This window comes from Neoarius graeffei, chromosome 6 (genome assembly GCF_027579695.1).
Source record: "Neoarius graeffei isolate fNeoGra1 chromosome 6, fNeoGra1.pri, whole genome shotgun sequence".
In the NCBI taxonomy this organism is placed as follows: Eukaryota; Metazoa; Chordata; class Actinopteri; order Siluriformes; family Ariidae; genus Neoarius; species Neoarius graeffei.
Window position 1 is genome coordinate 78,646,819 of NC_083574.1, and position 27,695 is coordinate 78,674,513.

The following is a 27,695-nucleotide window of genomic DNA, read 5'->3' on the forward strand; positions in this document are numbered from 1 at the left end:
GCGAAATCGAAATTCCTTCTCTCTGGCGGTGGATCTCCATGCGTGAAAGAGCCGTCGTTGCATCTGTGCTAAAGAACAATGAACAGAGAACAAAGAATGAGCTATTGATACCAGACCTTTAGCCAAAGTTCAATGTATTTGATCTTTGCATAGTTGTAATAATAACTGAACCGGTTAGTTACTGCAGCCCACGCAGTATTTTAAAGAGAAAAGGCGACTGGATCCCGTTTCCCTTTCGCAACATTGACGAACTACAAACAAGATTCCTTCCAGATCATCGGACAACTGACGAGACACTGAAGATCTTAAGCTGATGAGCTGTAAAAGTAAAAGGAACAGAACTGTTTTCTCCCTGGACCTGCGCTCTGCACTGTCTTCAGATAACAGACAGCGCACTTTCAGTCGCCAAGCAAGAGCGATCTCAAGTAAGGTTGGCATCTGGGTAATTGTTAGTCTTAGTTGTGACTAGTTAATGTGAAGAGTGTTGTTTATTTGAATTCATACATGGTTTAAATGTACGCATTTTGAATCACATGAATGTCGGTCTTAGACTGCGTGTTATTTGATTTGCTTTGTTTACTATCTGTATTTAGTTAGATCGTGCATGCGCTCTCTCTCTCTCTCTTTTTAACTCCCTCCGTCGCACTACACCCCTCAACATTGGGATTTCAGGAGTAACTAAGGGTTGAGTAGAAGTTTGGGGTTTAAGGCCTAGCTGGGACTAGTTTTAAGCTATAAATCCTTTGTCTCTCCCTTGTGCGCTCTCCTTGTTGCCCATCTCCTTTTAGGCAGAGCCTAGCACAAAGGCTCGTGCATTACATTCACATACCACACCTATCTCGCCGCCTCGCTTCCTCACTCCCCTCCTCCTTGTCGTGCACCTGCACACGCTCTCTCTCTCCCTAGCTCCTCCTCATCTCATTAGTGCGCAGCTGCGCACACGCACACACACACCTACACTCACACTCTCACAAACACGTGATTTCCCTCTCACATTTTAACATTCACTTGCCCTAACACTTGCATATAGCCCATTACTTCTGATCACCATTAGTGCCTTAGTTATCATATTCACTGCTGATTTCTTACTCTGTTTACTGCTGGTTATTATTCTACTTACTACTGACTATTGCTTTATACACTACTGATTCTTATTTGTATACATTGTATCACTATTTATATTGAATTATTCCTTGGCTGCTATTGTTGCTATATCTGATCAGTATTAGTTTGCTAATTCATCTCATCTCATCATCTCTAGCCGCTTTATCCTTCTACAGGGTCGCAGGCAAGCTGGAGCCTATCCCAGCTGACTACGGGCGAAAGGCGGGGTACACCCTGGACAAGTCGCCAGGTCATTACAGGGCTGACACATAGACACAGACAACCATTCACACCTACGGTCAATTTAGAGTCACCAGTTAACCTAACCTGCATGTCTTTGGACTGTGGGGGAAACCGGAGCACCCGGAGGAAACCCACGCGGACACGGGGAGAACATGCAAACTCCACACAGAAAGGTCCTCGCCGGCCCCGGGGCTCAAACCCAGGACCTTCTTGCTGTGAGGCGACAGCGCTAACCACTACACCACCGTGCCGCCAGTTTGCTAATTCGTGTCAGCTATTTCAATAAATGGTACCTTTGGAGTAAACTGTGTCCTGTCTATTACTACAACATTCACTGAGTGCCAACCTCTGCCAAACAAGTATTATAATTGCCTTCACCAATTTGGTCGTTATATGAATGTTATAGAGCTAGAGTAAATGTATTACATTAGAGCTACAATACTCACTAAAACTATAGCAGCATTACCACCAAGTTATTCCATTGATTTTAATAGTTTAGCTATAAACTATTAGACACTTGAATTAATGATTAATGAATTTATGAGACTGATCCCTTTTTACATGAGACTGATTTGATAAGCCTATTGCACCTACATGACCATATCAGTGGATTTTATACTTTTCCTTGTTAAATAGGATTTGGTTCAGGCGATCACCTAATCAGTACCTCATTAAGTAAAATGAGGTGTGCTTGTGTTGGAATTCCAGCACAGACACCGGAATGAAATGTCTGCTATACATAGAGATGCTGATTTAAGAAAAAAATTGAAGTGGTCTCTTAATATATATAATCCAATACATCATCTCATATGTAAGGACATCCACATGTGCTGCCTCCACATCAATTAACAAGATAAATTGCAGTCAGTTGCTGCAAATGAAATGTACTTCTTAGTTGATCATCAAGAAGTATGGCCACTTCTATAAAAGCAATAATGTCAGAGAAGCAGCTGTTGCTACATATCATTCTGGGGAAGGTTATAAGGACATATGCAGACAATTTCAAATTATTTATTCAACTGTGAATAGAAAACACTGAAGAGTGTTGCTAATCTGTCCAGAAATTGACTACCATTAAACTAATCCCAAAGTCAAACCATGATCAAAGAAATTTCAAAGAAGAAAGAGATCTTTCTTCTGCAGGTCTTAGTAAGGATATTAAATGTTTGTCATCACTATCAGAAAGACTTTTTATGGAAGGGTATCTGGGGAAAACCTTTTTGCTCTAGAAAGATCATTCTAACACAGCTTAGTTTTGCAGTGTTACATATGAAGAAATCTCAACAGATTTTGGAACAATATGTTTTGAACTGATGAGGAAAAAAGTGGACATTTGGTTATAATCAGCAGTGCTATATTTGGTTAAAAATAAAAATCACCCACATCACCACAAACACCTCATGCCCACTATCAAGAACGATGGTGGAAGAGTGATGAATTGAAAGTGTTTTGCAGCTATAGACTCAGGAGCTCCTTACAGTTATCGAGTCAATTCTGTTCATCACCTTCATTATACTACTCCATTAATGTGAGGTCCAGCAGATAAAGCTCAAAAGTCCAGAATTCAACTCCATCAATATGCTGTGGCGGAGCCTTAACACAAATGACTGCCTTCAAACATCAATGAAATAAAGCAAAGTTGTAAAGAGGAGTAGACCAAAATTCCTCAAAGACGATGTGAGAGACTCAAAGTAACTGAAAACCATTCCTAAGGTGTCATTGAGCCATCCTGTTGGTATGGGTCACTGGGGGCTGGGTGTGAATGGCCTAGAGAGTCATTTGGGGTGATCAATGGATTGATCACCCCAAACGAAGGACAACAAAGGACACTCATTTCAGGATTGCAACGTATGCATTTTAGCCAGAGAGGATCATTGGTATGAGCGAGGAGTTAAAGAAGCCATTTTTGTCAACCTAGAATGGCCATCACTGAACAGAGGTGGTGGTCTAAGACACCATTTATCAGCCACCTACAATGCAGTCCTTGGCACACTTCTCAGACAACTGAATGCACACCAAAACCCAGCTGTTTTCAGTGACTCACAGGAGGACAGAGAGAACCAACAACCCATTGATCACCCCAACGACTCTCTAGGCCGTTCACACCCAGCCCCTAGTGACCCACACCAACAGGATGACTTAACGACACCTTAGGATTGCTTTTCATCCATGAGAGGATAAATACCTGATACTCCCTATTATGCTGTGTTCACACTTATACCGGTACGAAAGTGGTATAACTGTATCGATACAAAGTATACCGGTAGAGTTTAGTGTATCTGTCCACACTAGCGAGAAATGTTTGCAGTTTTCTTTCACGGTAGTTAAAATGTGCGTGCGCGAAATGTTTCTGTGGTTACCGAGTAACTTCCTTCCGAGAATATATGGCATCTGTTATTTCGAGATCTCGAGAAAACAAAACAATTATTCCGTGATCTCAGCTGGATCACTGTATCTCTGTTGTTAGAGATGAAGCCGGGCCAGTCTTCTGTGGAGGTGCCGCGGACTAATTTTGAAACCCTTATTAAAAGACTTAATGCAATCGCTCCCTGTGTCAACCCCTGATCGAAATATTGCCTTATTAGGTGATCGATTATTCCAGACATTCTAATGACCAAAGTTGCGTCTATACAGAATGAGAAATAGCCCCAAAGTCAGCATATCACAAGCCTCTTGGCGTACCTGAATGAACCATTTCTCAGCTGTTTACTAAAGATCATGAAATAATTGTTTTGTTTTCTCGAGATCATGGAATAATTGTTTTGTTTTCTCGAGATCTCGAAATAACGGTTTTGTTTTCTCAAGATCTCGAATTAGTTGTGTTGTTTTCTCGAGATCCTGAATTAATTATGTCGTTATCTCAGGATAACAAGGTGAATTTTAAAAAAGGGATTATATGAAGGGCCTCTCTCGGCTTCCGTACAGATGAAACAACGTGTGTGTGCTTTTTGTTGTCAATGTACAGTCTGTATTTCTGGTGGTCATTTATTCAGTTGAATCGTATAAAACGCGTGAGGCAGTTGAGAAAGAAACAAACGAATCTCCGTTCTTCACTATTTTATTCAGCGAAGACATCGATTGAGGTGTGTGACTTTGCGCATGCGCATTATATTTGTATCGATGCAGAACCGCTTCATCTGTCCACACTACAGCACCGATACTGTACCGGTACGAAACCCATACATTTGTGGGTTTTGTACCGATACAGTTATACCGCTACAGTACCGGTATAGTTGCTAGTGTGGACAGGTGTTGCGGTACGAAAGTAGTTTCGTATCGGTACAAAATCCCTAGTGTGGACAGGGTATTAGTCAGACAGAACTGAAGCCTCTCGGATGAGAGGTGAAACGTCTACAAGAATCTTCAAGCAAGTCCAGTTGCTCTCTTTTACCACCCACAGTTTACTATGACCTGGATTACTAAGAATCTTCACAGACAGGTAACGGCACTGTAATTAAAATAAGTTAGCGCGGATCGTGGCGAATTTCCGTCGGCTATTTCCGTGACCACTCGGCGCATGACGTCATTTAAGCCAAACAAACCGCTTGAGTTGAGTCCACTTCCGTTTACTTACATTGCCATTCGGCTTGATTACAGACGCGCGTTCGGGAATTTCCAAAGAAAATCCATGCCTTATTGTTGGGCAGTGAACTGTAACAACAGGACTGGTTCAGGAAGAAGTTTTTACCGTTTTCCAAAAGAGGAGAAGAGGCAGAGAGAGTGGATTGTGCATGTGAAGCGAGAGGGTTGGCAGCCAGGTAAATACACCGCTCTATGCTCCGATCACTTCGAGGAGGTTCATTTTTGAAGAAACCCCATCTGTTGGAAAGTTTAGGTGTCAGTGTCGGACAGAGAAGGCTCAAACCTGATGCTGTTCCAACAAAATTCGAGCACAAAAGCAAGCAGTCAAAGAAGAAACGGACCAGCAATGCTTCAAGCAAAAAGGAGAAGATTGGAGATAAACATTTTTACCTTTGCTTGCAATTTTTCAAGTAAAGAATCCTGAGGGATCCTGTACAATCATTGTGTAAATGACACAAAAGGGATAGTTTGTCATGGCTACCTGCTAGCATGCTAATATGCTATTGACCAACATAATAAATGTCTGTGTGTTTGTATGTCTGGACGCAAGTGTTCCTAATGAAGTGGCCACTAAGCTGAAGTTAATTTGTCACCACTAAAATGATACCTGCGGGCATGCTAAAGGTTCACATGCCATTTGCATGTGAAATGTATGTGCGTGTTTATACAGACACGCGTGTTCCTAATAATGTGGCCATTAAGTTGAAGTTGATTAGTCACAGCTAACATACTAACTGCTAGCCTGCTAACATGACAATGGCTGACATGCTCAATGTATATGTCTGTGCATGGGTTTACACAAGTGTTCCTAATAAAGTGGCCACTAAGTTGAAGTTGATTTGCAACAGCTGCCTGCTAACATGCTATTGACTAACATGATTAATGTTTGTGTGCATGTTTAGAGTAGGCTATAGAGATCTTGCAGTCACGTGACCGGAAAGTACACAACCCCCATCTTGTCGGTCAAAAACACAGCTGAATACTGCTGCACTCGTGTACAGAATGGATCAATTTCAACCGACGGACTACACGGCTCATTTTTCTAATGAACAGATAACTAGATATATGTCTAAAATAAACGATCTACAGATTTGTGACCCTTATGGCTTACCGGACGGAGTTTTCACGACCGGATTTTGAACTGCCAGCGGAATACCCAGACGTGTATGATTACCTCATTAACTTTCCCTCGCTGTTCAGTGGTGAAGCACTGCGTGCTTAGAAATCTCTGGACAGTTTTCTTTACAGAAATTCAGGATTTGTCAGCGACTCAGATGTGGCATCTTGTAAACAAGAAAATAATCCTCATTGGATGGGTAAGTCACTTAAGTATTGAGTATAGCACTGACCAGCCGATTATAGAATAGAATAAGGTAATTCCAAATCGTCCATCTTGTTTACATGGATCTGGCATTGGACAGGTAGAGGCTTGGCAGTGGAGGTTTGAGTGGCTGTTTTCTGAGCTTAGTCAACAGGCCGGCTCTGCCTGTAGCCTCGCTTTTGCTTCCACTCCCGGCGCTGCCTCCTTCGCTTTGCTTCCAATAACAATCCACGGAGACCCCGCTGGTCTCGCCATCTCGTCCGGAATGTTTTTTTTTTTCTCTCGTCCGGAATGTTGTGCATGCGATGGAAATTGCTACAAACCATCATTTTCTGCTGGAAACCAATGTCCAGTAAGTCCATATGGTTGTAGTGGATATTGAAGTCCGGTACAGACGAACAACACGCAAAAATACATACAAAAAACATAAAAAACGTGCACAGGTAGGGAGAGCTTGTAGCCGCAGCCGTTGTAGTAGAATTGTATATAGTAGGGTTTTCCAGAAGAAAAGGTAGAAGTAAAAGCAGAAGTAGAAGTAGAAGGCGGAATATGGCGTTTGACCGACACGATGGCGTCTGTCACAATCTGGATCGGCTGTGACGTCACATGCAAGTGCTCCATAGTAGGCCTATAATGCTTGTATTAATATTAGCAATATAAACAAATCCACATTCTATTATAGGGATTGTGTGTGCCCCTGTGTGCATCAGTGGGTAACCCCATTAAATTTCCTGGTATATGTTATTATTGAATTGTTGAAAATTAGCCCTGTATGTTTCTCTCCAGCAAAAATAAATAAATAAATAAAGTATATTTAGAAAGTGGTTAAATAAATGAACCTCCTAAACGTGTGCTCGGTTCGCAAGTAAACACAGAACTGTTCCCGGTCTGTTTGGCTTAAAGGACGCCACGATGACGGTCCCCTGGCGATGAAAGTGCGCATAAGTGAGATGTAAACAAACCTTCGGAAATTGGGCAAAACAGTATATTTTAAGCATTTTATTGAACTTTAGGGTGCAAATTAGACTGCTAGCCTGTATTTTGGGGTGGCGCATAGTCGCATGTTGAGTTAATTATTTTATTTCCAACCTTATTTTGCAATTTGCTTTTTGGGTCATTCTTCTAGACAATAAAGTTGATATTCTATATTTCACCTCCGACCGTTGCCCAACTTCAATAAATTCTCTTTCTTGTGCTTCCAATTTCTTTTGTTCAAGCTGCATTTGCAATTCTCTTTCCTGCGCTTCTAATTTCTTTTGTTCAAGCTGTATTTTCAACAGCTCTTTTTGTTGTTCAAACATCAGCTGGCTAGGTTTAAGAGACTGCATGCTGGAAATCGAGGATGTGTCTAAAAATTGTGTTGCCGTTGGATTAATCCCAATTGATGTGTCTAAAAGTTGTGTTGCCAGATTACTAATCTCGATTGGAGTGCCCCACGGCAGCACCTGCCTTTCTTTTAAACTGCTATGAATGAAGTCAAACAACTGGTCTTTTTTAGAAGACTTAGGAAAAATTAGTTCCAGCTCACGAAACAGGACAAACCAACTACGGAGCTTCCCCATATCTAAAACATTTACCCACCATATACTAACCCAGCTGGGGCGGCACGGTGCCTCACAGCAAGAAGGTCTGGGTTCAAGCCCTGTGGCCGACGAGGGTGTTTCTGTGCGGAGTTTGCATGTTCTCCCCGTGTCTGCGTGAGTTTCCTCCGGGTGCTCCGGTTTCCCCCACAGTCCAAAGACATGCAGGTTAGGTTAACTGGTGACTCTAAATTGACCGTAGGTGTGAATGTGAGTGTGAATGGTTGTCTGTGTCTATGTGTCAGCCCTGTGATGACCTGGCGACTTGTCCAGGGTGTACCCCGCCTTTCACCCGTAGTCAGCTGGGATAGGCTCCAGCTTGCCTGCGACCCTGTAGAACAGGATAAAGTGGCTAGAGATAATGAGATGAGATGAGTACTAACCTAGCTTCACACTGTGCCCAAGAGCCAAGTTCTTTACTCACTGATACCGCTGGGGTCATGCTGCATCTCCACAGCGATGTCCTCAGCCCAGACACAGTGGCACTCCAGCCTAAAGCCCCAGCACAATGGCTCTCTAAGCCAAGGATAAACAATAGCTCTAAAATGTTTTCATCCTGCTACATAAGCTGCAAAATACATTGCGCAAAAAATAAGGTTGGAAATAAAATAATTAACTCAACATGCGACTATGCACCACCCCAATTTACCTCAACACAAGCCCAAACAAAATACAACCTGTGTGGTTCCCCCAAACAGGTAGGCCAAATTTACACCTACCGTATATGTTTCATTCACAAATCAACGTCAATTACGTAGGTCGTACCCACACTATGCTCTGCATTAGCTAATAGTGGGAATCATAGCCTACATACTAAAGTCCAAAGCGTACCAAAAAATTTCCAGGTCAATGCTCCCGGATGAGCCCCCAAATGTCATGACTTCTTGGCTCAAGGCCACCACAACATAAAGAGGGAAGACCACACCAATGTATATCAAACACAAAAATAGGTTTCTTAAAGAAACTATGTACAAAAGTCAGTAAATGCAAGAAAAGCAAAACTGTAATGTATGTCAGCATAATGGCATGCGAAAAGGTAAATAAAAGTAAGTGGAGAGCACAGCAAGCATGATGTCAAGCAAGCCCCCTCTCACGGACTGGGAGGTCCAGGTTTTATCCTGCTCCTAATTACGCCACCAATTAGTCACATCATCAGAGCCCCAGACCTCCCCCTGCTGTCCGAGAGACAAACACAAAACAGAAACCAAAACACTGGCAGACCAAGAGGGCTAGTGACGAACCCAGCACGGGAGAGCTGCAGTGTCACAGTAAACAAATAACACCAAGCGGAATCTGTACTGTAGTGTTTGTTATCATGTTATAGCAGTACGAACATCAGGTACTAAATTGTAGGACCCAGTGAGGACCAGGTGATGTTGTTCCTGTTGGGATATACAGGATAAAACCATGGAATTAAAATGGGGTTTGCCCCCCAACACTGTACATTTGATGATCCCAGCTTTAGACATGTAAACATATAAAACGTGTAATAAGAAAACATCAGGGGTGTTTGTTGTTTTTGAAAACAAATATAAATTGCAAAGAAACAACAACTGCAAAAACATTCACCTTTCTTTCAAATATTTACATGTCTATGTTATCACTGAATCATAAGGTTTAGACTTAGGACACAACTTCACCAAAGCAAGCAAATTTATTTCTTATATTTCCTGATTTCCTCATTTTAGAAAATAACAAATAATTGCTGTAACAATCTGCTTGTGACCTCTGACCTTTATTGCTCCATCCGTGCCAGCAGTGAACAGTCTTGTCTGAGTTGCATCCAGTGCCATGGCAGTGATCTCAGCATCACCATGGCAACGGGAAAAATGCTTGACCTTCTGTCCAGTGTCCATGAGCCAAATCTTCACACTGGAGTTTGTGTCACTGCTGATAACCTTCGAGGAGCACAAAATCTCAACGTGATATTTGCAGTGTGTGTGTGTGTGTGTGTGTGTATACAACAGGACTGAAGGAATGAAGTTGTATGGAGTCAGAGCACCCCCACCTGTCCAAAGAGAGAATTGTAGAGAACATAGGTAACTGCACTCTCGTGACTCATCACTCTCGTCCTATCCTCCTTCTGTGCCTTAAGGAAGAACAGAGTGCTGTTAAAGGAGAGGAAGAGGCGTGATCGCTCCTCATGGAAGAACAGGAGCATTTTACAATCCTGAGCTTTAGGGAAGAGTCCTGCCACATGTTGGACACACAGATGTGTGGACACATCCCACACCTTTAAGACCTAAAGCAGAGAGAGAGAGAGAGAGAGAGAGAGAGAATATTAAAAAATATATTAACCAAATATAACTTAAGTACAGTGCTACATCTTTACTATCATTAAAATGCCTATAAATATAGTATATGAATCTGCATCAATGTTATTTTGAAATGTCCCATGTCCTCTTGTCAAACCTAATAACCTATTACAATCTTGAAACTCTTAAAATCTTGTATTTGTACCATATTTTATGTGATTTTTCCATTGTCAAACCTGGCAAAATATACCATATGAACCATGATTTTGTATGACTAATTTACATGATTTTGTATACATGATCATGTATACAGCAATGTGAGGGGAGCATACAAGGCTGTACCTCACCCTCACTTTGGACAGTCAGACCATATCTCTGTGTTCCTCTACCCAGCATACAGACAGCTCCTGAAACAAACACCCCCTACAAGAAAAACTGTTAAAGTATGGACAAAGGAATCTGAACAGGAGCTTCAGGACAGCTTTCAGTGAACTCAGCGGGATGTTTTTAAGACTGCAACGATGAATGAGGGTGGTACTGTTGACCTGGATGAATACAGTTCAGTAGTCTCCAGCTACATAAGCACCTGCACTGACTTCATTGTGCCCCACAAACACATCTGGTCATAGCCAAACACGAAACCTTGGATTAACTCAGAAGTTCACTCCGTGCTTCATGCTCGCTCCAAGGCATATGCTTCAGGCAATGCCAATGATTACAAAAAATCCAGATATGACCTACGTAGAGCCATTAGAGAAGCCAAGAACAGGTACAGACTGAAACTGGAGAGTCACTACAGTACTGCTGATACCCAACGCATGTGGCAAGGACTGGAAAACATCATAGGCCTATAACACCGAGCCAGTGGGTAGGGAGGAGTCTAGTGAGTGTTCATCACCACTATTCACAATATCATCTGCTGATGTGGAAAAGTCTCTGAGGAGGATAAACCCCCGAAGGCAGCTGGCCCAGATAACATCGCAGGATGTGCACTCAAAATCTGTGCTCCAGAGCTTGAACAAATATGTTCTGGCTGACATATTTACCTTTCACAAGCCACAATCCCCACCTGCTACAAAACAATCACCATCATTCCACTGCTGAAAAAGGGCAAAGCTAACTGCCTGAATGATGCCCTTTTCCAGTGCCCCTTGCATTGACTCCCATAGTGATGAAATGCTTTGAAAGAATCATCATGAGCCACATTCAGACATTCATACCTGACACAATACACCCCCTACAGTTTGCATACAGATCAAACAGCTCGACGGAGGATGCAGTCAGCACAGCACTGCATACAGTTTTCACACACCTAGAGAACAAGGACTGCTATGCCCGACTAATGTTCATTGACTATAGCTCGGCTTTTCACCAACAAGCTCTGCACTCTAGGCATGCCACCAATTCTCTGCAACTGAGTCCTGGACTTTTTAACAGGCAGACCCCAGTCAGTCAGGCTGGGGAACAACATTTCCAAAACAATAACCATAAATACAGGAACCTCACAAGGCTGTGTTCGGAGTCCTATGCTGTACACACACTTCACTCATGACTGTGTCACTGCCCAGCTTAACACCAGCATTATTAAATTTGCAGACAACACCACAGTCATTGGATTGATTTCTGGGGAAGATGAGACAGCATACAGGATGGAGGTGGCAAGCCTTGTAAAGTGGTGTTAAGAGAGAGATTACTGTCTTGACATCAGCAAAACAAAGGAGATGATTATTGACACATGGAGGAAGACAGTACAGCACCCACCACTGCATATCAGAAAGACTGAGGTGGAGAGAGTTGCCACATTTAAATTCTTAGGCATCAACATCACTGAGGAGCTCACTTGGACCCACAACATCACAGACCTGGTGGGGAAAGCCCGACAGCGTCTGTACTTCCTGAGAAGGCTGAGGAAGTTTGGCACACCAAGCACGATTCTCAGCAACTTCTACAGATGCACAATTGAGAGCATCCTCACCCACTCCATCACAGTCTGGTATGGGAGCAGTACAGCACAGGACCACAAGGCTCTACAGCGGGTGGTAAAATCAGCAGAACACATCACTGGAACTGCACCCCCTGCACTGGAGGACATTTATAACACCAGAGTTCTCCGGAGGGCCCTTAACATTATCAAGGACACTACCCATCCACAACACAAACTGTTCATGCTGCTACCATCAGGGAGATGCTACAGGAGCATTGCAGCCAAAACATCTAGGCTGAAAGACAGTCCCCCCCCCCCCCCGCCCCATGCCATCAGGCTTGTGAATAAAACCCAGCCACTGCCTCTCCCCCAAATCCTGTAGAGTTTGCACTGAACTGAACTACCTATTTATTTGCACTGACACTTTACACACTTTGCTGCACCTTTTTTACTATTTATGTCCTTGTTTTTAATGACTTGATATCTATTTAATTTCTTTATTTTTAATTTCTTTATTATTTAACTTTAATTACTTTTTTAATGTCTTTATTCATGTATAGGTACTGTTGCTGGAGGACTCACAGAATAAGAATTTCATTGTAGTGTGTGACACTGTCTTGAGTACATATGACAAAGTTGAATTGAATTGAATTATTTTGTTCCTTACTGTTAATTACCAAGGTATCTAGATTGTCATAATAATTACAGTATTGTTTTTTTTACACTGCATCTGTGTCATTGTTCAAACAGAATACTTAAAATCATGTTTCCCAGAGTGAATAGTGACTTTAACCACTCAACTGATGACATTTTTATGCATTAGACAAATTACAGTTTTCATCTGAACATGTACATATTTGGTTAACATACTGATAGATGATTCATACTGATTTAAAAGATTTGTGATACATTAAGTCAATATGTCCATTAAAATAAAGGTCTGTTTGTGTCATTTTCCTTACCTCAATCTACTCTTCTTCCTCACCTTGTCTTTAGAGAAGCTAATCAGTTGTTTTTTGCCTAGGATGAATTGAACTGCCACTACACTGGTGACATGACCTTGAAGGATGCCAACAGGTTTAGAGACCAGGTAAGGGTTCCAGAGACACACCTGGTTATTCAGACCTGCAGTAGCTATGGGACAGGAACAACATACTGTATTTCTCATACAAGATTCCATCCTTCACCAATACAAGTTCAAATCTGTGTCAATATCAAAATATAAAGTACTTAAGATTTTATGAGATAGACGATTATTGACTATAACCCATCTGATGCCCTGTCAACCCTCCTCTATGCCATCTACTGTAGAAGTGGAATGAGAACACTGTTGATTTAATATTATTTAGGTGATTGACCGCATACAATCACAGAAGTGAGACCGGTATGGTGAGAGTGTATCAGGTGGAGCAGTGCTGTTAAGTTTTAAACACCACACTTACTGGCCACTTTATTAGACACACATACCTTGCTGGAAGTTGCAGTTTGCCTTAATCAGGTTGTAGCCCTTCACTTTCTGACCATAGCACCACCTTTAGCTGAGGATTGTTCCACAATCCAGTCCTGTCACTAAAGTGTTTACATATAACAACAATGCTGTGTGGAAATGTTTGTATAAGCCAAAGTGAACTAAAATTTGACTGATTTTCAAACATTTGGGAAATGCTGATTTTCTTCATACTTACGTGCTGATTACTCATAAAATGTAAAATACATTCATGACACAGCTCATTTGCATTTAGTAACTCCCACAACACTCCATGAAAGTTCAAGTGCTCAGACACTTAGGAGCAAGAAATGAATGATCAGGGTAAAAGATGAAAGACAGAAATGGAAGTTATTTTGACTTGAAATAAATGATGAGGATAAAATGTAAAAGACAGAAGTGGAAGTTATGGAATTTGACTCACTATGCAAGTCTTCTGTCAGCTGAGACATTTGTTTACAACTGACAGCTCCATTAATTCCAGACCATTTCTTTTATCATAATTAGTTTACAACCCCGATTCCAAAAAAGTTGGGACAAAGTACAAATTGTAAATAAAAACGGAATGCAATAATTTACAAATCTCAAAAACTGATATTGTATTCACAATAGAACATAGACAACATATCAAATGTAGAAAGTGAGACATTTTGAAATTTCATGCCAAATATTGGCTCATTTGAAATTTCAGGACAGCAACACATCTCAAAAAAGTTGGGACAGGGGCAATAAGAGGCTGGAAAAGTTAAAGGTCCAAAAAAGGAACAGCTGGAGGACCAAATTGCAACTCATTAGGTCAATTGGCAATAGGTCATTAACATGACTGGGTATAAAAAGAGTATCTTGGAGTGGCAGCGGCTCTCAGAAGTAAAGATGGGAAGAGGCTCACCAATAGCCCTAATTCTGTACCGACAAATAGTGGAGCAATATCAGAAAGGAGTTCGACAGTGTAAAATTGCAAAGAGTTTGAACATATCATCATCTACAGTGCATAATATCATCAAAAGATTCAGAGAATCTGGAAGAATCTCTGTGCGTAAGGGTCAAGGCTGGAAAACCATACTGGGTGCCCGTGATCTTCGGGCCCTTAGACGGCACTGCATCACATACAGGCATGCTTCTGTATTGGAAATCACAAAATGGGCTCAGGAATATTGCCAGAGAACATTATCTGTGAACACAATTCACTTTGCCATCCACCGTTGCCAGCTAAAACTCTATAGTTCAAAGAAGAAGCCGTATCTAAACACGATCCAGAAGCGCAGATGTCTTCTCTGGGCCAAGGCTCATTTAAAATGGACTGTGGTAAAGTGGAAAACTGTTCTGTGGTCAGACGAATCAAAATTTGAAGTTCTTTATGGAAATCAGGGACACCGTGTCATTTGGACTAAAGAGGAGAAGGACGACCCAAGTTGTTATCAGCGCTCAGTTCAGAAGCCTGCATCTCTGATGGTATGGGGTTGCATTAGTGCATGTGGCATGGGCAGCTTACACATCTGGAAAGACACCAGCAATGCTGAAAGGTATATCCAGGTTCTAGAGCAACATATGCTCCCATCCAGATGACATCTCTTTCAGGGAAGACCTTGCATTTTCCAACATGACAATGCCAAACCACATACTGCATCAATTACAGCATCATGGCTGCATAGAAGAAGGGTCCGGGTACTGAACTGGCCAGACTGCAGTCCAGATCTTTCACCCATAGAAAACATTTGGCGCATCATAAAATGGAAGACACGACAAAAAAGACCTAAGACAGTTGAGCAACTAGAATCCTACATTAGACAAGAATGGGTTAACATTCCTATCCCTAAACTTGAGCAACTTGTCTCCTCAGTCCCCAGACGTTTACAGACTGTTGTAAAGAGAAAAGGGGATGTCTCACAGTGGTAAACATGGCCTTGTCCCAACTTTTTTGAGATGTGGTGTTGTCATGAAATTTAAAATCACCAAATTTTTCTCTTTAAATGATATATTTTCTCAGTTTAAACATTTGATATGTCATCTATGCTCTATTCTGAATAAAATATGAAATTTTGAAACTTCCACATCATTGCATTCCATTTTTATTTACAATTTGTACTTTGTCCCAACTTTTTTGGAATCGGGGTTGTAGTTAATTTTAATTTTCCATAATTTATTGGTTTATATAGGTTCACTTTCTTTATTTTTCATATTCACTAAAGCTAACAAAATAAAACAACTTGTTTTCACAAAATATTCTCAATGGTATGGGAGTAACTATGACTCTCTTAAGGTACCTATGCCCTGCCTTAAGGTACTTAGTCCCTGCCCTGCGATGACCTGGCAACTTATCCAGGGTGTACCCCGCCTCTCACCCATAGTCAGCTGGGATCTGGGCTCCAGCTTGCCTGCAACCCTGTAGAACAGGATAAGCGGCTACAGATAATGGATGGATGGATGGATGGATGGATGGATGGATGGATGGATGGATGGATGGTATTCTTAGTCCCTGCCCTGCGATGACCTGGCAACTTGTCCAGGGTGTACCCCACCTCTCACCCATAGTCAGCTGGGATCTGGGCTCCAGCTTGCCTGTGACCCTGTACAGGATAAGCAGCTGCAGATAATGGATAGATGAATGGATTCTTAGTCCCTGATCTAGTGGACTAGCATGAGGATGTGTTTACAGCTCAATGCTGAAAAGATTTTTTTTTTAAGTGACTGAAACTCAACAGTATATTCCATTTATAAAAGTGCCATAACCCATACAAATTATATGCTCTGAAGTCAACCAGGTTGAGGTTCCCATTAGTTATTCATATGCATAAATTTACATACTCAAGGAGAAAGTTTTTCTAAAATTACGGTATTTTCATGAATACCAAATTTATTGTGTGAACGCTCATTCAGAATGATTTCTGAATAAATCAATTTTATCCAGCTTTATAAATGAGGCCCAATCTATTCTTATTCAGTTACACCACTATTAGCCTGTGTTAAGTATGTGTCACCTAGAAATATGCCTGTGTCATTCAAGCTTCACTCTAAAAATTATGGTCCATTCATATACCCTAAATAATTTTTTTAAGTATACTATGGAAAATTGTATAGCAGTAAACTGTCAGCAAACATGAGCAATGATATTTTCCTTGAAAATTCAGCAGGGAACTAAAATCTGTTCTTAATTTTATAAATGATGAATAATGAATAGTACCGATGAGGTTAAGTCCTGGATGGTAGTCCAGATCCATAATTCCTTTTTCTGTGTGAAAAGCTGTGATTCGGAGAGGACGGGCCTCTGTTTCTATCCATGCCAGCACCATGTTACTCTGAGCAGAACCACTACAAGAGACAAAGGCTTCCAGAGTGCCGAGGTAACGTACTAAAAGACAGAAACACAAGGAGAAATTTATACACACTCAAAATGGACAGGGGAATCCAAGGCATTACACAGAATGCATAAGAACAGGCTAATTAAGATTTTATAATGCTACAGAGAAAGAGCAAAGCAGGAGACACAGGTCTTCAGAGAGATGAGGAAATGCACTGAAGGGACACATTACAAAAAAACATCTAAACATTGAAACAGACACAAATGTAGAAATAAAGATCTGAGTGCACAAGCACCAAAACAAAACACTGCTGCAAAGAGATGAAAGGTTTTATGGGGCCATGAAATCACACGAAGTCACAATAACACACCAAGAATGAAAAAAAAAATACAGAAATAAAACACAACAGTTAAAAAAACACAAGTTGAAAATGCACCATGATGATCAAATATACTCAGTGTTGTGTTGGTATATCATCTTTTACTGCTCTTTGCACTCTTTGCCATCAGCACAGTAGTTATAGAGCATGCAAAAATGTTATCATGTGCATTTTAGAAAATAAGATGGATTCCATGTATTTTTCTAAAATGTAATCATACTACTCTCTCCCACCAGACCCCAGGCTACATTGACCTACTCACAGTACTTTTAAACAATACCACAGCAATGTTGACCTCATTGTTGAATTCTGACAATGCCAGAGACCTCACTTGATGACAGCTTTCTTGCTTGCTTTGTGAATTCATGCTGATAATTCTAAGTAAACCTTTTAAATTAAAATAATAAATGTGACTGCCAACAAATGCCTTCAGCTGCTGTTTGTAAAGCCTGCTGTCTGTCCTGCTTTTGGTGTTATCAAAATCTAATGATGAATCATTGCTGACAAGCAATGGCTTAGTTGTTCTGGTGCCTTTCAGCTCAGACAGCACTGAAACAGTTTCGATCCAGAGCTTTACTACCACTGGACACTCAACTCCCAACTGTTGCCAACTCTCTTCAGGGTAATGTAGCTAATGCATGCTGAAAAAGTCACTAGAAGTCACCAAATGATGTCATTAATCATGATCATCTGCATATAAAAACTTGTTAGATGAGGAAAGAAGACTTTCCTAAAGACAACTATTCACATGTTTCCAAAATATTACAATTTTTACTAAAAACGCAGATAAAAGGAAGCAGTAGTAGTGTGTAGTCAGGAAATAGATACAAAGGAAACCGTTATAGTTGGAATAACTAATTTTTTTTTAATTTGTAAATGTAGCTAGGAAGAGAGTTTAAAATGAAGAACAAAGAAGTGTGCAGGTGGGACAAATGATTGTGTGATTAGTTTTAGGGATCAGTGGTGATTGGTCATTGGGAACATTTGCAATCAGTGATTGGTCTTTGGGAAGAATGGTGATTGGTCACTGGGAACATAGATACATGAAAGCACGATCCAGTCAGGCTATAAACACTGGTGGTGAATCAACTGAACCTGCTCTCTCAACTCATATAACCAGCAGCTGTAATGTGAACTAGTGAGCTGTATCAAGCACAGCTAATGCCTGATCATTTTGCCTCTAATCTTTTCCAAAATTAAATCCTTAAAGGGATCTAAAAATCCACCAATACATATACAGTGGGGCTTGAAATTTTGTGAACCCTTTAGAACTTTCTATATTTCTGCATAAATATGACCGAAAACATCATCATAAGTCAAAAAAGCAGATAAAGATAACACAATTAAACAAATGAGACAAAATATTATACAACATACATGGTCATTTATTTATTGTGGAAAATGAACTAACATTACATCTGAGTGGCAAATGTATGTGAACCTCTCGGATTATCATTTAATTTGAAGGTGAAATTAGAATCAGGTGTTTTCAACCAATGGGATCACAATCAGGTGTGAGTGGGCACCCTGCTTTATTTAAGGAACAGGGATCTATCAGAGTCTGATCTTCACAAAACATTTTTTTTTTAAAGATTTTTTTGGGGCTTTCTCAAAGGAGATTTCTAGTATGTCAGGAAGAGAGTTGATGCTCATCAGACGGGAAAAGGTTACAAAACCATCTCTGAAGATTTTGGCTTCCACCAATCCACAGTCAGACAGATTGTGTACAAATGCAGGAAATTTAAGATCATTGTTAGCCTCTCCAGGAGTAGTCACCCAACAAAGATCAGTCTAAGATCAAGGTAATAGTCTGTGAGGTCTCAAAGGAACCCAAGGTAACTTCTAAGTGATTAAGGCCTCTCTCACATTGGCTAATGTTACTGTTTGTAAGTCCGCCATCAGGAGAACTTAACAACTGAACAACAGTGGTGTGCATGGCAGGGTTTCAAGGAGAAAGACGCTGCTCTCCAAAAGTAACTGTGCTGCCTGAGTACATTTTGCTAAAGATAACGTGGAAAAGCCAGAAGGCTCCAGGAAAAATGTTTTGTGGACAGGTGAGACTACATAGAACTTTTGCATTTAAATGATCACTCTAACACTTGGAGAAAGGAAAACCCTGCATTTCAGCAAAATAACCTTCTCCCATCTGTGAAACATGGAGGTGGTATTATCATGGTTTGGACGTGTTTTGCTGCATCTGGGTCAGGATGGCTTCCATCACTGATGGAACAATGAATGCTGAATTATACCAGTCAATTCTAAAGGAACATATCAGGACATCTGTCCATAAACTGGACCATGCAAGAAGGCAACAACCCTGAGCACATAAGCCGTTCTACCAAAGAATGTTTAAAGAAGAATAAAGTTAATGTTTTGGAACAGCCAGTTTAAGTCAAAAGCTTTAACAGTCAACATTCCAGTTCATCCCAAAAGGTATTGGGGTTGAGGTCAGGGCTCTGTGCACATCACTCAAGTTGTTCGCTCCAACCCTGGCAAACCATGTTTTTATGGGCCTTGCTTTGTGGGGGCAGGGGTTAATCAAGCTCTATCCAGAGGTGATTCTAGAGTCTGTTGTGGACCCAAGCAAAAATTTCCAGGGGGCCCTTCTGACCAGTGTTTATCACCAATATGTTATAAATAATCTGACACCAAGGAAAAATGTATGAAACCAAAGTTTTTTTTAATTCCAAATGTGAAAATACAATGGTAAAGAACAATAAAAACAATAAAAAACAAAATAAATAAGCCCTCAGGCCCCGACTCTCAGGGGGCCCCTGGGCCAGGGGGCCCCAAGCAGTTGCCTGCCTTGCCTGTTCACAAGCTGCACATCTGGCTCTATCTTGTGTCCAAATACATTCACAGACTACATTTTGACCTCATGAGCCACAGGCTTTTCAGCTGCCTCCGTGATATCCATGTTGGCAGTTTTATTGTACCTCTGATGCCCAGCATGTTGAAGGCCTTGCAGCGGGAGTGTGCCACAAACCCAATACAGCCTATGTCAAGGGGCATGCATTAAGCATTCCATTCCCAACTGTGGGACTCAAGAACCAAACCTGTACATTTTACAACTACATTTACAAAAGAGCTGGGACACTGAGTAAAATGTAAATAAAAACAAAAAGTGATGATTTACAAATCATGGAAATTGTATATCCATCCATCCATTATCCATAGCCTGTACAGGGTCTCAGGCAAGCTGGAGCCTATCCCAGCTGACTATGGGCGAGAGGCAGGATACACCCTGGACAAGTCGCCAGATCATTGCAGGGTTGACACATAGAGACAAACAATCATTCACACTCGCATTCACACCTACGGTCAATTTAGAGCCACCAATTAGCCTAACCTGCATGTCTTTGGACTGTGGGGGAAACCGAAGCACCCGGAGGAAACCCACACAGACACGGGGAGAACATGCAAACTCCACACAGAAAGGCCCCTATCAGCCGCTGGGCTTGAACCCAGGACCTTCTTGCTGTGAGGCGACAGTGCTAACCACTACACCTCCATGCCGCTGGAAATTGTATATTTTATTGAAAATAGTACAAAGACAACATGTAAAATGTTGAAACTGAGAAATTTTATTGTTGTTCGAAAACTATACGCTCATTTTGAATTTGATGGCAGTAACATGTTTCAAAAATCTGAGACAGGGGAATGTTTACCACTGTGTTGTATCATCTCTAAAGTACTTTTAAAAACACTCTGTAAATGTTAGGGAACTGAGGATGCCAGTTGCTGTACTTGTGAAAGTGAACTGTTGTTCCATATAGGATGCCCAATATAGGATTTCAGCTGCTCAACATGTATGCATTTCATAATGCACTACATATTTTCAGTGGGTGGCAGGTCTGGTCTGCAAGCCTGGACTGTTTCACTATGGAGCTATGCAGTTGCAATACATGCAAAATATGAGAGATGTTTCTGAAATAAGCAAGACCTTCCCTGAAAAATATATTATCTGGATAGCAGCATGTTGCTCCAAAACCTGTATATATCATTCAGCATTATTGGTGCCATCCCAGATATGCAAACCACCCATGTCATGTGCATTGATGCACCCCCATACCATCACAGATGCTAGCTTTTGAACTGTGTGGTGATGACAAGCTGGATGGTTCTACTAATCATTAGCCGGGGGACATGGTGTCCATGATTTCCAAAAAGAATTCAAAATTTCAACCGGCCACACCATAGGACAATTTTCCACTTCACATCAGTCTATCGTAAAAGGTAATGGTATTTCTGGATATTTTTTATATATGGTTTTATATATAATTTTACTAACCTGTTGTCAATTAACCTATTTATTTATTTATTTATTTATTTATTTATAGTATTACACAACTTTTCCAGTCTTTTGTTCCCCTGTCCTGGCTTGCTGGCATCAAATTAAAAATGAGAAGATATTTTTTTTTAAAATCAATACAATTTCTAAGTTTCACCATTTGACATGTTGTCTTTGTACTATTTTCAATGAAATATAGGGTTTCCATGATCCACAAATAATCACATTCTGTTTTTATTTACAGTTTACACAGCATCCTAATTTTTTTTGGAAACTGAGTTGTAACTGACATTTTCATGAAGCAGCTTTAGAGAAGGAAAAGAAAAAAAAAACTCCCTAAGACAAGATGGGGAAGCCTTGAGAGGAAGCATACTCCAATGAGAACCCATCTTATTCCCAGTAACACTAGATAATGGGATTATAAATCATTATAATATAAAGTTGTAGGAGTGTAAAATATTCTTGTGACTCTCCACTGAACAGGGCTGAGTCTCAACTTTTGGGACATGTAAACATTTGGGCATACAAATCTGTAAAGTAACAAGGTCACAGAAGCTTTGCTTGCTAGGTAGCATCCATCTCAATAGTTAGCTAAATTTATGATAAGGGACAATTACCCTTTGACTGACTACCATCCCGTCCAGAGCGTATTCTTGCCTGGTGCCCAGTGTTCCTGGGATATGCCCTGGATCTTGCATGACCCTGATCATGATAAGGCAGTTAGTGAAGATAGATCAATGTCATTTTGTTGGAAGATCTCAACATGCGGCGGCACGGTGGTGTAGTGGTTAGCGCTGTCGCCTCACAGCAAGAAGGTCCGGGTTCGAGCCCCGTGGCCGGCGAGGGCCTTTCTGCGCGGAGTTTGCATGTTCTCCCCGTGTCCGCGTGGGTTTCCTCCGGGTGCTCTGGTTTCCCCCACAGTCCAAAGACATGCAGGTTAGGTTAACTGGTGACTCTAAATTGACTGTAGGTGTGAATGTGAGTGTGAATGGTTGTCTGTGTCTATGTGTCAGCCCTGTGATGACCTGGCGACTTGTCCAGGGTGTACCCCGCCTTTCGCCTGTAGTCAGCTGGGATAGGCTCCAGCTTGCCTGCGACCCTGTAGAAGGATAAAGCGGCTAGAGATAATGTGTGTGTGTGATGTGAGTTTCAGTTACAGCAGTTATTATTGGTTAATCAATCAACCAGAAGATCCCCCCCCGAGCTTGTTGTCTGATGATACAGCTCATTACCTGAGATGGAATATTTTTTAGCACGATCAGCAATTTGAGGAAAACCTGTATGTTATCATTGCAGGTAAGCATGGTGGAAAGATCATGGACATGTTTTTACTTATCAAATTCACCAGTATTTCATAATATCCTTGTCGAAACCTACTTTGTTTCTTACACTTTCATTTGACAGTCACCATTTTGTATCTAAATGTGCATTTGGGAAGTCACATGAGGTGTCTATAATTGTGATCATTTTCACCGGTGTCCACCATTATCGACACCCTGTAGAATTAAGTGACATTTACAACTGTTATGTATCGATCTTTGTGTAACATTGTTAAAGTAGATGAAGTACTTTTAAAAAAATTAAAAGTGCTGTGATTTAAAATATTTTCTTTCTGATTCATAACAGAATGGAATGTTTATAGAGTATTTGGAATCCAATTGCAGTAAATAGAATTAGACCAGAATTAAATTCCTAACATATAAAAAATTATATGCTTGAAATATTCAGATTTTTCTATTCCATTCAGATTTTTTTTTAGTTTGTTGTAAATATCTACCACACATTACAATATCAGTAGACATTTTATATTTTGGTTCGAGCAATGATATGCGAACTTTGACCTGGATTTTCATGTGGTTACAATGTCAATTGCCTGTTGGCATTTATTGGTAAACTACAAAACTAGAAATTAATACAAACAACAATGAATGATTAACAAAATGTCTCGTCTCGTCTCGTCTCGTCTCGTCTTCTTCCGCTTTATCCAGGACCGGGTCACGGAGGCAGCAGTCTAAGCATGGAAGCCCAAACTTCCCTCTCCCCAGACACCTCGGTCAGCTCCTTGGGAAGAACACCGAGGCGTTCCCAGGCCAGCCGAGAGACATAGTCCTTCCAGAGTGTCCTGGGTCTTCCCCGGGGCCTCCTCCCGGGGGACATGCCTGGAACACCTCCCCAGGGAGGCGTCCAGGAGGCATCCAAAAAAGATGCCCGAGCCACCTCAGCTGGTTCCTCTCGATGTGGAGGAGCAGTGGCTCTACTCCGAGCTCCTCCCGAGTGACTGTGCTTCTCACCCTATCTCTGAGGGAGCGCCCAGCCACCCTGCGAAGGAAACTCATTTCGGCCACTTGTATCCGCGATCTTGTTCTTTCGGTCATTACCCAAAGCTCATGACCATAGGTGAGAGTCGGAACATAGATCGACCGGTAAATTGAGAGCTTCGCCTTTTGGCTCAGCTCCTTCTTCACCACGACGGACCGGTAAAGCGACCGCATCACTGTGGAGGCTGCACCGATCCGCCTGTCGATCTCACGCTCCATCCTTCCCTCACTCGTGAACAAGATCCCAAGATACTTAAACTCTTCCACTTGAGGCAGGACTTCTCCACCAACCTGGAGAGGGCAAGCCACCCTTTTCCGGTCGAGAACCATGGCCTCGGACTTGGAGATGCTGATTCTCATCCCAGCCGCTTCACACTCGACTGCAAACCGCCCCAGTGCATGCTGGAGGTCCTGGTTTGAAGAAGCAAACAGGACAACATCATCCGCAAAAAGCAGAGATGAAATCCTGTGGTTCCCAAACAGGATTCCTTCTGGCCCCTGGCTGTGCCTAGAAATTCTGTCCATAAAAGTTATGAACAGAACCGGTGACAAAGGGCAGCCCTGCCGGAGTCCAACATGCACTGGGAACAGATCTGACTTACTGCCGGCAATGCGAACCAGACTTCTGCTCCATTCATACAGGGACTGGACAGCCCTTAGCAAAGAGCCCTGAACCCCATACTCCCGAAGCACCCCCCACAGAATACCACGGGGGACATGGTCTAATGCCTTCTCCAGATCCACAAAGCACATGTGGACTGGTTGGGCAAACTCCCATGAACCCTCGAGCACCCTATGAAGGGTATAGAGCTGGTCCAGTGTTCCGCGACCAGGACGAAAACCGCATTGTTCCTCCTGGATCCGAGGTTCGACTATTGGTCGAATTCTCCTCTCCAGTACCCTAGAGTAAACTTTCCCCGGGAGGCTGAGAAGTGTGATTCCTCTATAATTGGAGCACACTCTCCGGTCCCCTTTCTTAAAAAGAGGGACCACCACCCCAGTCTGCCACTCCAGAGGCACTGTCCCCAACCGCCACGCGATGTTGCAGAGGCATGTCAACCAAGACAGCCCCACAACATCCAGAGACTTGAGATACTCAGGGCGGATCTCATCCACCCCCGGTGCCTTGCCACCGAGGAACTTGCAAACCACCTCAGTGACTTCGGCTTGGGTAATGGACGAGTCCACCTCTGAGTCATCAGCCTCAGTCTCCTCAATGGAAGACATGACGGTGGGATTGAGGAGATCCTCAAAGTATTCCTTCCACCGGTGGAAAGACTTCCTTCTGGTGTCCACCACCGGGTTCGGGGATTGCCGCCACGACAGGCACCAGAGACCTTGCGGCCACAGCTCTGAACAGCTGCGTCCACAATGGAGGTAGAGAACATGGTCCACTCAGACTCAATGTCCCCCGCCTCCCTCAGAAGCTGGGAAAAGCTCTCCCGGAGGTGGGAGTTAAAGACCTCCCCAACAGAGTGCTCGGCCAGACGTTCCCAGCAGACCCTCACCATACATTTGGGCCTGCCAGGTCTGTCCAGCTTCCTCCTCTGCCAGCAGATCCAATTCACCACCAGGTGGTGATCAGTTGACAGCTCAGCCCCTCTCTTCACCCGAGTGTCCAAGACATAGGGCCGGAGATCAGATGAAACGACAACAAAGTCTATCATCGACCTCCGACCTAAGGTGTCCTGGTGCCACGTGCACTTATGGACACCCCTATGCTCGAACATGGTGTTTGTTATGGACAAACCGTGACTAGCACAGAAGTCCAATAACAAAACACCACTCGGGTTCAGATCGGGGAGGCCATTCCTCCCAACCACGCCCCTCCAGGTGTCACTGTCGTTGCCCACGTGAGCAGTGAAGTCCCCCAGTAACACAATGGAGTCCCCAGTCTGAGCACCCCTCAGTACCTCTCCCAGGGAATCCAAGAAGGCCGGATACTCTATACTGCTATTCGGCCCGTAGGCACAAACAACAGCAAGAGCCCTCTCCCCAATCTGAAGGCGCAGAGAGGCGACCCTCTTGTTCACTGGGGTAAACTCCAACACATGGTGGCTGAGCTGGGGAGCTATAAGCAAGCCCACACCAGCCCGCCGCCGCTCACCATGGGCGACTCCAGAGAAGTGGAGGGTCCAGCCCCTCTCGAGGAGCTGGGTTCCAGAACCCAAGCTGTGCATGGAGGTGAGCCCGACTATCTCTAGCCAGTACCTCTCAACCTCCTGCACAAGCTCAGGCTCTTTCCCCCCCAGCGAAGTGACATTCCATGTCCCAACAGCTAGCCGCTGTGTCCGGGGATCAGGTCGTCGAGGCCCCTGCCTTTGACTGCCACCCAATCCACACTGCACCAGTCCCCTACTGCTACCTCTGTGGGTGGTGAACCCACAGGAGGTCGGGCCCACATCACCTCTTCAGGCTGAGCCCGGCCGGGCCCCATGGGCAAAGGCCCGGCCACCAAGCGCTTGCATACGAGCCCCAACCCCAGACCTGGCTCCAGGATGGGGCCCCGGCTGCACCATACCGGGCGACTTCACGGTCCTTGATGGTTTCTCCATAAGGGTTTTGGTGAACTGCTCTTGGTCTGGCCTGTCACCTAGGACCTGTCTGCCTTGGGAAACCCTGACAGGGGCATAATGCCCCCGACAACATAGCTCCTAGGATCATTCAAGCACACAAACCCCTCCACCACAATAAGGTGGCAGTTCTAGGAGGGGTTAACAAAATGTGATCTATGAAAATACTGAGAAAGTGAGTAGAAAGTGGAAAAAAGACTATCTGACACAGGTTAAAACATTATCAGTTCATTTGCTTGCAAACATTAGAATTACTTCCTCATTTACGTAAGTACAGACATCGATATATTTATATAAAATATATTTTATATATTTTGTGTGCGTGCGCGCAGAACATGGCGCGCACGCACACGCACGGTTGGTTGGGCTCCGTGCTTGCTGCAATCGGTGCACTTTTTATCGGATTTACTCATATTTCTACGCATTTTAAATATAATTTTAATAAGCTTTTTATGATAATACGGGCATTGCTGCAATATGTTAGAAAACGTAGTGCCTGTGTGCATGTTGAACAAAAACAACTACAACATCAGAGACGGCACGCAAACGAACAATGGCACCTGAATCACCTGCCAACGTTAGGCCTACTGCTGTTTATCTGTGCTGTGGCGGCATTTCTCGTCTCTACGGGTCTGTTTGGATCATCAACATCTAGATCCCCACCAAAACTCGTAAGAAATGTCCAAACACTGGGTTTTATCCCAGACAAACTCCATCTGAACAATTTTGGATATGGGCAACTCGCCATTTATCGCTCATTTTTAATCCTTGGTCCAAGGCGCCGTCTGTGCACGGCAGTCCATTACTCTAAGCGCATAAGAACAAATAAATCGCATTGGAAAGCATACCTTCTCTTCCTGATCTTGCTTGCTGGAGACGTGCAACTCAATCCAGGCCCAGGCCCTGTGGATACACCTGCTGACAACGTGGCGGGCCTCCCTCGCCAACCGGCGGAATGTCCTACTATGGATGTTATGGCTCTGATCACCCCCACGCTACCTGGAGTACCCGCAGGTTTCCTAACGCGTTTGACTAACGAGAACGGAGCCTGCTACGGCGATCCGAATCTACATCATGGCGTGGAGAGTTTAACAGCACGATCAGTGAATCCATCCTGCATGGTTGAAAGGTTGGTGGAGGCTGCAGAGCTTGGAAATAAACAAGAACCGACAGGCGCCTTGGATTGTTCAATTGACCGTGCCGGCTGGCGTGGAACAACTGTCCCCACTAAAGTAAGATCACTTCAAACACAAGCAGAGACGGACTTTATTCTTTCAAACTGTTAATCACGCCAAAGTAGTGTGGGACCCTACGGTAAAACCTAAAGGTATTTTGGGGGG

General features: G+C 42.8%; 1 protein-coding gene across 1 annotated transcript in view; it reads right to left on the reverse strand.

The window, feature by feature from the left end:
- Nucleotides 1-27,695, reverse strand: part of LOC132888330 (WD repeat-containing protein 49-like) — a 141,019-nt gene that overhangs the window by 65,415 nt on the left and 47,909 nt on the right. Inside the window, exons 6-9 of the mRNA XM_060924390.1 lie at nucleotides 16,677-16,844; nucleotides 12,995-13,143; nucleotides 9,839-10,072; nucleotides 9,564-9,728 (exon numbers count right to left, since the gene is read on the reverse strand). Coding sequence (XP_060780373.1) covers nucleotides 9,564-9,728; nucleotides 9,839-10,072; nucleotides 12,995-13,143; nucleotides 16,677-16,844 — 716 coding nt within the window. The remainder of the gene's footprint in view (nucleotides 1-9,563; nucleotides 9,729-9,838; nucleotides 10,073-12,994; nucleotides 13,144-16,676; nucleotides 16,845-27,695) is intronic.